Source organism: Amphiura filiformis, chromosome 1, assembly GCF_039555335.1.
Source record: "Amphiura filiformis chromosome 1, Afil_fr2py, whole genome shotgun sequence".
Taxonomy (NCBI): domain Eukaryota; kingdom Metazoa; phylum Echinodermata; class Ophiuroidea; order Amphilepidida; family Amphiuridae; genus Amphiura; species Amphiura filiformis.
The window spans coordinates 75587288-75599719 of record NC_092628.1 but is presented as its reverse complement, the minus strand read 5'-3'; the positions used below and the strand labels follow the sequence as shown (position 1 = coordinate 75599719).

General features: G+C 34.3%; 1 protein-coding gene across 1 annotated transcript in view; it reads right to left on the bottom strand.

Annotated features, from left to right (window-relative positions):
* LOC140153427 (uncharacterized) overlaps window positions 1-12432 on the bottom strand; it is a 250788-nt gene that overhangs the window by 38075 nt on the left and 200281 nt on the right. Inside the window, 2 exon segments of the mRNA XM_072176184.1 lie at window positions 1636-1714; window positions 1717-1804. Of these exon segments, the coding sequence (XP_072032285.1) occupies window positions 1636-1714; window positions 1717-1804 (167 nt within the window).

The following is a 12432-nucleotide window of genomic DNA, read 5'->3' as shown; positions in this document are numbered from 1 at the left end:
GCATGCGCCAGTCACGCATTACGCAAGCATTGTGCCCAACTATGTGCATGCCATTCTATATCAATACACAGTGTTATGAGTCTTATTTTTTTCAGCCTTATATAAGCCAAACATACTTTACCCCAGATAAGACTATAAATTTTCATATTGGTGAAAACAACAACAATACAAAACAATTTTATGCATTTCTTTTGTCAATATCACAAATTCAATCTAAGTGACTAATAACTTGTTTTACTAATCTGACAAATGTAAATCCTAATTCATATCGTGTATGTATTATCCATGGGGTGGCTAATTATGTGTGCAGTGCCAATTTATCAAAGAATCAGTATCTTCAGAAATGAAGATGATATGGGAATGAACAGTGGATCTTCCTCAGAAAAAATATTTGTAGGTAAAATCGGGATGGGAAAAATTGCAATTTTTGTTAAATCAGCCCTTTTGGATACTCTTTCCCCTCCAATTTAGGACCAAATTCTCAATAACAGACTTTTGCCCCCTTGGAACACTGATGCTGGTTATGTGCCTGGGGTGTATTTCACTAAACTTTAACCCTTCATAGGTCAAGTAATTGTTTGCAAGTTACCAATGCCCTTTTACTAGTCCTAACATTATGAAGGGTCCCTGAAGTAAATCCCTGTTACTTACTTAGAACTGATCGAAAATCATTTTAGTGAAACAGATTTTACGATGCATCCTAAGTTACGATGGATTTCAAGACAAAACTGCTGCGACATTAATTGATTCAGAAATATTATTCAATATCGTCAATTAGGCTAGACTATGCTACTTAAAACAGTCAACATTATATGTTTATACATGGCTGAATACAGTTTTATGCATCACTTCGAATCTGCGTCAATGATAATTATGAAAACCACTTTAGGCATGTCCTTGAGTGGTTTAGTATGATAAGTCAATAGAGAGTTTTCAACAAATAAAATACAGGTGAAATTATATACATATAAATGATGATTTCACAACCTAGTTCATTGGAAAAACAATGTATGAGACTAGAATTCACAGTTTTCGGGTTGCGTGATTATCGGTGGTTGCCATAATTATGGCCTACAACAGGATATTGCCTTTTATCTTACTCTATTCCTTGCTTAATCTTCATATCAAGATCTTAATCTTGACCTCTAATCCTTTAAAATGATTTCCCTATTCTTTATACTTAATACGGTGACAACTCCCTAGTACGAAGGTTCCCTAGTCCAAAGACTCCTCAGTCTGAAGGTTCGCTAATCCGAATGCATAATTTACCATTCCCTAACCCTTATTCGGACTAAAGAACCTTCGGATTAGCGAACTGAATTTGGTTTCGGACTAGCGACCCTTCGGACTAGAGAACCTTCGGAATAGAGAGAAGTCACGCTTAATACAGGCCATCCGACCTTCTGAGTACCTCCTCATTCAATGTTTGTGTTTGCTGTTGTGCTGTTGTATTTTATTATTGAATGAATTAAAGATGAATGAATTAATTAATTAAACACATACATTTTTTTGGTGACAGTGCTCTTTTGTGCTTCGAGTTCCCTGGCAGATCAGCAGTTCATTTTCCTTTTTGTTGTTGCTCTATTTTGCCAATGATTAAATAAAATAAATTAATAGGTTTTGGGTAAATCTTACGCATTGTATTGTTGCTTGAGTAGCCTAAGTTCTTCTCTGCACTCATCAAGTTCATTCTCTGTGTAGAGAGTACTTTGTAGAATTCACTCTCCATCAGGGTGATGCGTTGTTTGCTTTCTTCTACTCTTTCTTTGAGGGCGTAGTAGGCACCTTTATTACAGCCGCAGACCTGCGCAGAGAAAATAAGAACAAAAACAATGATGTTACAGACCCGGGGTTACAGACTTTTACATGCAATCATACAAATGCACATAATGCACAAAATATTTGAAATTGGCTTCTATATGTAACCAATTCAACAATATAATTTATGTTGCTCTGTCAGCCTGGAATTTAACCCAACTTCATTCTTTCTACGCATCGTGTACACTCTCCCAGTAAACATACACAAGTAAATTAAAAGAAATCACCGAACATCTTAACATTGAAATTACGACTTTTAATCTTTCAAAATGTTAGTTTAGCATGGTTCAATGGTCATGTTAAATTAAAATTTTGGATAAAAGTTGTAAATCAAATTCTAATGAAAAATACATGATTTGGCTATATTTCCCCAGTTTCTAAATATTCATATTCGGTTATCAACTTTGTTGGCTTGATTCCTGGGCCTCATGGAAGAACAGATGGTTATTTGCATCATTCACTTAATTAGTAATTCAGATAAAGGAGAGGTACATACAATAAATAAAGCATCTTATATGTGTAACAGCTATACCTGAAGACTCAATGATTAAATACCCTTGTAGTAAATTTTGAAAGAAAGGAAATACATTGAATAGCTCTTATCTCATGATTAAATTTGTCCTTCTTTTCAAAGTACCACATTATCACCACTACATAAAAAATGCTATAGGAAATGATGTTTGCTATGAGTAAGATGATTTTTTTTCAGAAGATTGGCCTTGAACTTGTCACACAGCAAGGTAATTTTGAGTTATTATCCCAGCCTCTACATGCAATCAAAATGGTTATGTTATCAAGCAGAATGGGTTGTTTATTGATAAAAGAGAGTTTTGATATAAAAAAAACACATTCAATCTGATGTATTTTTAGCAACATCAGAATTTTAATATTCGTGTCACAGGAACTGTAAGTCCATATTGACATGGAATTGTCAATATATCATAGTCTGTGTAATGCATAAGAATATTCTTTGAAGGCTTTATTCTTGCTTGATAGTGCTATATTGAAGTTAAGATATCAAATTATACTTAAAGGAGGATTTTGTGATCCTATCATCCTCTTTTTATGACATTTTTCAGTAGATATCCATGAAAAAAACTTATTCCCAAAATTTCAGTTGATTCTGATTTTGTGTTTGCGAGTTATGCATGATTATGTGTATTACATAGACTATGCCATAGTCGATTTTTGATAAATAAAAATATGTTATTAATCATGATGAACGCATTCAGTTGAACTCGAAATTATACTGATATTTATTACATCAAAATACTAGTATAAAATGGTTATGAAAAAGTTGCTATAATTATATTTGTGACAGTAAAAGTAAAGTATACGTGAGGCTTATATTATTGAAATCAACATATCATAATGGCATAACTATAATGGCACTTCAATACTGAACAATTCTAATTTTAGAATCTGGCAGTTTATTACGAGTTAAAAATCGACTATGGACTTTCACTTTTAAGCAGAACTTTACCCAGGGACTTCATTCTCTAAAACACACTGTCAATCATACTTGTTTATCAATCAAATCTAACCACAAGACTAAGCATGGTGGTACAATACGCGCTAGATGCGTACGTTCATCCACTAACTTTCGCGCTAGCACAAAAGCGCCGCATTCCAAAGATAGATGTGTACCATGTATAGTTAATGGTAATGGTGCGTGTCGGAGGATTTAAACAATAACGAGATCTGGGCGACCAATCACAAGCCAGATTCATTTAAAGATGCATTACATCATGACCAATTTTAGTTAGGCCAGAAATTGGCCAAACTCTCCATAGAGTCCCATGTTAAAAATGTTAACCGCAATCCAAAGTCAGTAGTCCACTTGGGAAGCTAACATACAGAGGGAGTACGGTGACTGAAAAGATGATCAGTTGTGAAAATCTATCAATTGTGCACACATTAATTAAATCGGAGTTTTAAGCTTAAATGCAATATCCTGAGTATGCACAATCATGACAATGGGCAAGTGGACTACGGAGTAGTCTAGTGTATTACACTGCTGCATAGGCCACTGTTGTTACATTTCATTCTGGTATAACAGAACGAAATTCAAATTTGGCGATATTTTTGCTAAACAAATTAATCTGCAAGAAATATTTGGTACCCTAAACATTATGTAGCCAGAGATATTCAGTGGTATAATAATCTCAACTTTTTTTGAGAAAAGTGGGGGATGAGGCTGTGAATCACGAAATGCCCTTTTAAAGAAATACTCCAGTGTGAATAGAATTAAAAATAAACACAGTTTAGTTTACATACTAATAATGCAATGAATATCAGTTTAATTGGTATATTTGGACAAATTGATTTTCACATTTGCCCTAATGTAAAATCAACTTAGTTTGTCTCAAAGCTTATGAGTACGATAGAAAAAATACAAATTTAAAAAAGAAATAGAAAACAAGAATTTGTGTATTAATTTGAAACAAATTTCCATTCACCAATGATACACAACCTGCCGATCCACAAGCTTCCACATTACATGTACACAGAACAGCATATCACAATATGTAATATATCTTATCCACATAAATGTCTGATAATCCCAACAATAAACAGGTGTCAAACTGGAACAAACACATTTTAAAAAAATATAGAAAACCAGAATTTATGTATTAATTTGAAACAAATTTCCATTCAACATTGATACACAACCTGCTAATCCACAAGCTTCCACATTACACGTACACAGAACCACATATCAAAATATGTAATACATCTTATGCTGCACATAAATATCTGATAATCCCAACAATAAACAGGTGTCAAACTGAAAATACAGCAGCAAATAAACACACACATTACACTTCCAACAAAAACCAAGAACATTTGAAAATAAATTACCTTTTCCTCTCAAAATATATCCATTCACCATTGATTTACAACCATTACAAGTGCATCCAGACAGACCCATGGAACAAATGCAATGCACGCAATATCTTCACCACACACAAACCACTAGCAATCATCATAATAAACAAGGATGACAACATTGTTGTACTGGTCGGTCGTAGACCACTAAATAAAACCACGTCAGGCTGAGTCAACACTTAACTGTCATATATGATGCATACCCACACAGAACAGTAATTGCAACATAACAACCGATATACAAGTCCAATTCGCAGTGTAAACTCTGCCTTGAAATTAATTTTAACACCAGTGCATACCTTCTGACCTTTAAATCAAACATAAATTAAGCAATCACATTTGATAGTAAACTCACTATATTAACTTTATTTACAACTTTTATTTTCTCTTATTCCTAGGTGTGCTATCATCAGTAAATAGCAGTGCTATATTCAGCAGACAGCAGTGCTATCTTCAGTAGATAGCAACACTATCTTTAGTTGCTATCTTCTGTAGATAGCAATACTATCTTTGGTTGCTATCTTCAGTAGATAGCAACACTATCTTTGGTTGCTATCTTCAGTAGATAGCAACACTATCTTTGGTTGCTATCTTCAGTAGATAGCAACACTATCTTTGGTAGAGAGTAACATTCACATGTTATATTGTCACCCTCATTATGAATTTATATACTTCTAGCAACACATAAAAAGCCATCTTCAGGAGATAGCAAAATCCATATGCATTTACAAATATAAATAAGAATTAATTTATTCTTAGCCCGCTATGTAAGCTAGCTTGTATTTAATGAAATGACCTATATGCAAGCCCACTTTCCAGCATAAAATAATAAGCTAAAATTTAATTTCAGAGATACTGTAAGGACTGCTGACCTTAAAACACAATTTGGTAATTAAATATATCCATACAATCAAGCATATGGATTCAAAGTTCATTGTAATACATACACACATATCTAATTCCTGAAGTAATGTCTACCACTGTATATCCAATCTTTCAAATGCTACTTGTTTGTTACCAACAACATTTCCTACATACTACATTCACTTTACCAAGATATTAAAAAGATTTTAACACATTATGACCTGACCAATATGAAAACCATCAGTTGTGAAATCTTGCTATCTACTGAAGACAGCTTTTGTGTGTGACCAGGAATATTGGTAATTGTACAATAATTATGTGAAATTTGGTGAATTGTTTGAACTCGGCAAATGAATTGAATCAATATTACATTATTCACTGATCTTTAATTAATTACAATAAAGCATTAATAAAAAATTAAATCAATATCAAACAGGACATAAATGTGCCTTTTATTCATTACTGTTATTTATGTTCATAAACATCGCAGCTTCCATCTCACTCCACACAGTGCAACATATGTATACACACTCTTAAAATGATGCATTTAATACATACAGTAAATTAAAATATAACACTAACAGACAGACATACACACACTCTCTAACAATATGTGTGATGCATATTCATTCACAAATACACCCTACACAATGATACTCTTACATCTCAAATAATAAAACAATCGATTAATATTAGAATCTGAAAGATACATTAAAACACCCATTTCAAAGTGCAAAGTACCTTCCCCTATGAATGTTCTTTGCATTCTATGAAATGAATGCTTCCATGATCATCTAGAAATTAATGCACAACTAGTAGTAACTCACATCCACCAACCTTTATGATCCTTATAAATACTATCCTCAAGAACAAAATGCAAATAAAACATACCCATGTTCCTCACGTCTTTCATTCCATCAGTATATCGTTCCTACGTTACTTAGTTTCCTGTATATATCTCTGAGGTGCGTGATTCATGTGTAGGTACGCATCACAACCACTTTGCATATATACATATACCAATTACAACACACACATACATATGATCTATACATAAACTGTAATTCAATGCACTGTATAGTGCATACAGGAAGAAGCCCCCTTTCAACCAATTTGATTTAAAACGACAATTTTTAAACCTGGTTAAAATTCAAGGACATTCTTTCTTCTCGCAGACTCATAGTGAAAAAATGACCCAGGTAAAAATTATTGACTGCTATACGGGTATATATTACTAGTGACAAATATTAAAATTTTGTTAAATAAGAGGTTATTTTCATGTTGTTAAGTCCACCAAGGTGAAAATTAATCCCGAGTGAATATTGATCAATTTGAAATGAAACAATTTAAAACCCTCATACGATTTACAATTATTTCCTCTTTTCTCTGAAACAGTAAAAAATACTGCAGCACGCTAATATTGAGCTAGTTCTAGCAACTGAGCACTTCACATATAAAATGTTATTGATGAAAAACTTTAAAACCATATCAAAATTTGAGTTTCATGCCAGTGAAAATTGATGCAAGCAAATACTGTGACACAAGGAACTGTAGCATATTGACTCTTTAGCTTGCGGCTAACTGAGCACTGGTAGTTCATGACGGCGCCGATGTTACAAGGTCATGTTGATAATGAAAAATTAATCTTGATGATATGATGCTTTTTAGCACACAAATGCAGTGGTTGGTAAAAGATGTTTATATTTCCAATAATCTTCTTTCGCATCTAGAGAGTCAATTATGAAATTTCTTTATGTTATGAAAAGCTTTATCATCAGCTTAAATTATAGAGTTCTAAAATCAAAAGTATTCAACCAATGTCACAAGTAATATTACAGATATGAGGTTGTATTCCAATTTCATAATGTCAAGCATATAATTCCATATAAGTATATATCAAGAGAAGCTAATACAAGACAGAGGTATGTACAAGAATTTCGGCTATCTACTGAAGATAGCAAATGTAACTCATTATACATACATTTGATCATAAGTACCAACAAAAATGGCTACAGATTTAAGGTGGTACTACACCCCCTGATAAATTTTGTGACTTATTTCGCATATTTCTGGCAAAAAATACTACACTCTGGTAAAAAAAAAGTTATGTATATTATAGGGGCAATGAATCAAATTCTTCTCAAAAAATAACTACACACACACATATATATATTATAGGGGCAATGAATCCAATTACTTCACTGAAATTTCAGTGATTCAAGACAAGTGGTTCATTATATATTTTAAGAAATGAGGTACATTTTAGCGGTACCTCTTTTCTTATCATAAATAAGATACAACTTGTCTTGAGTCACTGAAATTCCAGTGTAGTAACTGGATTCCTTGCCCCTATAATATACATAACGTTTGTTACCAGTGCGTTATTATATTTTGAGAAAATTGCAAAAATAGTCACAAATTTATCAAGGGTGTAGTACCACCTTAATGTAAAACAGCTATATAAATCAGCTGCTGGCAACAACCAAGATCAATATGAATCCATACTGCCACATATGTTAAATGGCTCACCTCTGTTTCAAACGGACATTTTATAATTCAAAGCACACATAATGTAAATGACAATGTTGCGTAAGTGAACTACTGCATGATATACCCCTATGTTTGATTGTATTATTTTGTATGCAAGATAGAAAACAAAACCCTTGTTTGATTTATGGGTATATTTGGGGGAAAAAAAGGTATTTATATCAGGGTTAAAATGCAAGTCTAAGAAGAGAGTGGTTAAGCGAGGGTACTATCACCTCAGTTTAAGGCTTGTAGTAAAAAACAAAACCACCAAGCACTTTTGTTTTTCATAAAACCTGCGCAGAGAAGGAACAAAAAAGGAGAGAAGATGAAGAAAGATTTCACTTGGCACCCCCGGGAATTGACCCTGGGACCCCTCGGGTGCCACGCACACGATCACCAACCTCATGCCACGGGGGAGTCGCTTGCCCGGCCAGCGACTTGGTGCCCATCAATGACTTAGGGTGATTGTGGCATGACATGGAATGCATGCATGTGCAGTGGTTTTCCTTGTAAGATTTTGTAAGATTTTTACGTGTTAGGGTTATTAGCCATCTTCAGTAGGTAGCAAATGTGGACATCGATTCCTGGATGACAATTTTATCAATCCTACAATTTTAGAGTAATTATTGTTTTTGCTACCCTTATTGGAGGCTACTACAAGTTCCCCTTCTTTGATAAAATCATGGTAACCTAGCCAATATGACCCAAGCATCATTTTTTTTAACAAACTATAATACTCAGCCACTAACTGAATGCAGCCCTCTTAAAAAGACATGCCCTCGAGTGAAGTCTATGCCCTGTATTTCGCAAACTGTTAACAAATAATGCGCTGTGTAATAAAACACCCCTGTGCCATGTAACATTTTGTATCTCCATTTTGAAAAGGTTACACACAAATGTTCAGCATAGCCTACATGTATTTGACATTAGGCAAATGCTCTTCCCATGTTTACATGTCTTGACAGATCAGAATCACAAACCAAGCAAATGTTCAATGTTGTCTCAAGTGATTCTTCATCCAATGCATAATCATTAAATGGTCACGACTGTACTTTTTGAGACAAGTTACAATACGAATAGCCAACATTTTGGTCAATTTGAACTTCTCAACTTATTGAAACGTCAGTTTCTTAGCACAATTTTCACTAACACCCACATTGATCTTTTTATTACTTAAAAAACGGACAAAAATGATGTTTGAAAGGTTAAGCCACTTTGCCTTGCCGGTTATAGTTGAAAATAAAAAGGTTAATGTGGTACTTGTACACACTATTTATTGACAGGCTTGTTTTGTTGCACAGAATCTTGTCTCCTCCTCAATTGTACATATCAACATCAATGAATTACTGGGCTATAAAAATATGCATAGTGACCTTCTTATAGATATCATACCGTCAAATTTCTTAAGAGATGAGCATTACCATGTACCTTGAACCTAACCAGATCAAAATCTCTTTATCAATATTGACCATCAACATTTGAATCCCATCCCTAATTAGAACTCTTTAACCTAATCCTTAATACACTGATGAGGTGATGTCGAATGTTTTGAAGTCGCTTGCCTGAAATAAATCATGTCCAATTCTATTAAGAAATCAATTAAAATGTTAATATATCATACATTGATGCATAAAGTAATGTTTCCAAGAATTTGTGTCTACCTGCAAGGCATAATGTGCAAGCAAGGAGTCAGTACTTCTTCAGAGGGTCAATGCTAGTCTCCCATGCTCAATACACAAGAAATGGGATTCTAACTTGATATGGGCATTAAGTCATTAACAACTTATCTTTATTTTGAACAGTGCAAGCGATCTATGACAACTGATGTTCAAGTATCATAAAAGACTCAAAGTTGAAACCAGGATTCCCGTAAATGTGCATTTACACACCCAGACACGCCCCTGTCTGTGTTTGCCTCCAAACTTGGACATTGTGTTTTGCTATCTAACCGAGGACGTGTGTATGATGTTTTCATCGCCTAACCGTGGACTAAAATGGCGGATTTTTTGTGTGTATAATACTGAAACGGAATTTTAGCCATCACCCTCTGCGGACGGTAGTTTTTACACGTGTGGTCCTCGGTTTCAGGCAAATAGCGTTTAAAGCATCTAGCATGCATTTGAGGTCTTTTGCAGCAGTTTGAGACCGAGGACAGTCCTTGGTTGGAAGTAGGTCCACAGTTTAGGGTGAAAAATCTTGTGTGTGTCCTCGTTTGTCGGCCAACACGTACGCACAAGGTTCAGCCAAGAAACCTGGTTGAAACATATTCTTCTTTATGTTTCATCTGATTTCAAATGGATTTTGTGAAGAAATGCAACATTAAATAAAAAAAGAGTGCTAAATAATACACCCTATGACCAAAACAGTAGTAACACTTGAAGTGGCAGCCATCTTTGATCTATATACATGTATTTCAGTAACAATTGAATCACCTGTTTGTATCAAATCTGATATATCGTATTCTAAAATCCATTTTGGAGGCCAGGGTTTGACCACATACATGTAGTACTACATAATATTGAGTACCGGGGGTATCGGTAAAGAAATAAATTGACTCAAAGCAACACAAAAATACAGAAATTTTAATTAACTGACTTATAATGAGAAGACCACAGTATCAGTCACTGAGAACGAGCAAGTAATGCATGTTTGTATATTTATTAGTAATTACACACACAACTTTGAATGAAGAGTGATAAAACCAACCAGTAATTCATTAGGCATCACAGCATAGCATCCCCCTGTAAAGCCATGTGAATAATAAAGAGTCACCATCCAGTCACAGTTTTGTGCTGGTGTAATTTGCAGAGCCTTGATGAGACCTTTGGGATCAAGTCATCGATGGATGACAATCTCTTTGGTTATTACTGTGCTTAATGGAGCAGTTGATGAGTAGGGAATAGAATTGGTTGCCAATATCAACAGGACGTAGGCTATAGTTTGATCAGAACAAAAACAGAATAGGCCAATCAATGTTGTGTTTGCAGTTTTTTTGGGTAACTTTCTTGAAATTTCTATATCAAACTAAATCAGATGAACGTAAACAATTTTTAACAAGGTCATATCTTAACATCCTATCCATAAAAATGAGCCAAAATTACACACAGGATTACTTCAATACTCTACCCTAAACACATGTCTGTCAGTAACCAAGTAGTTGTCAAACTGACACAACAGTAAAATGCACTGACACAGAAAAGCATCCTGGACCACATTCACATGCAAATAATTGGCACCCAGCAAAAGAAATCTGTGAGAATGCGTACAAGATCCTTACACAAGTGATAATTTCGAAAGACTAAGTGGAATAGTGTGGAATGGGACTGCTTTCTGCTTTTCACACACTTTCTTCAAGAAACCGGTCTTGTTCCACACTATTCCACATACTTACAGATTTCAAATTCTGGGTGCCAATTATTGGGCTGTGAATATGGTCCACAAAGCTATTCCATGTCAGTGCATTTTGCTGTTGTGCCAGTTGGACAACTGTTTGGTTACTGACAAGTGTTTAGAGTAGCATATTGAATTAATCCTGTGTGCAATTTTGGTTCATTTATATGGACATGATTTTAAGATATGACCTTGTGAACAATTAAAAGTTTCTTTTTGAGCCCAGTTTAGTATGAAATATGCATGTCAAAACAAAGCTGATATAATGATAACCATAACCACAGAATAATACAGTTGTGTTCAGATATGTACCTGCTGAATTCTGAAAAAATACCAATCTCTACAAAATTTAACCCATCAATATTCTACAGGTGTCTAAGACAGTCAATAAATTTTACCATTTCAGAAGTTGTAGATATACCAAATTGGCTTAAAATGTACTCTAAAAGGCAGAGACAGGTAATACGAAGCACCATTTATTTGGGAGAAATCCCACCAAGCATCACTAATACTGACAAAATCAGCATAATACCAAAGACAATTTAGTAAGTCAAAAAAGCAAATTGCAGATAATGAGAACTGAATGCTTGCAAATGGCATTTTGATCACATAAAATGGGAAAGCGCAAGGGTGAAGTTACTTGATTTTCCTGCAATTACCACCAGCATGGTATATTTCCCAACCTCTGATAGCATTTGACTAATTTGGTACCTAATATGGAATGAAGGCTAATCCATTTGAAATCTCATACCATTGAGTGAAATAATCATGCAGAATGAATGCAAGTAATCAGTATTGCTGAATGTTCCATGATGAATTGTGACTCATCAATACTACATGACTAAGGATGCGATGAACGCGATAGTAAAACTTTGTATCCCTCTGCACGTCAAAGGATATATATTGAGAAATAATAAGATTTAGGCTATACAACACAGTTAC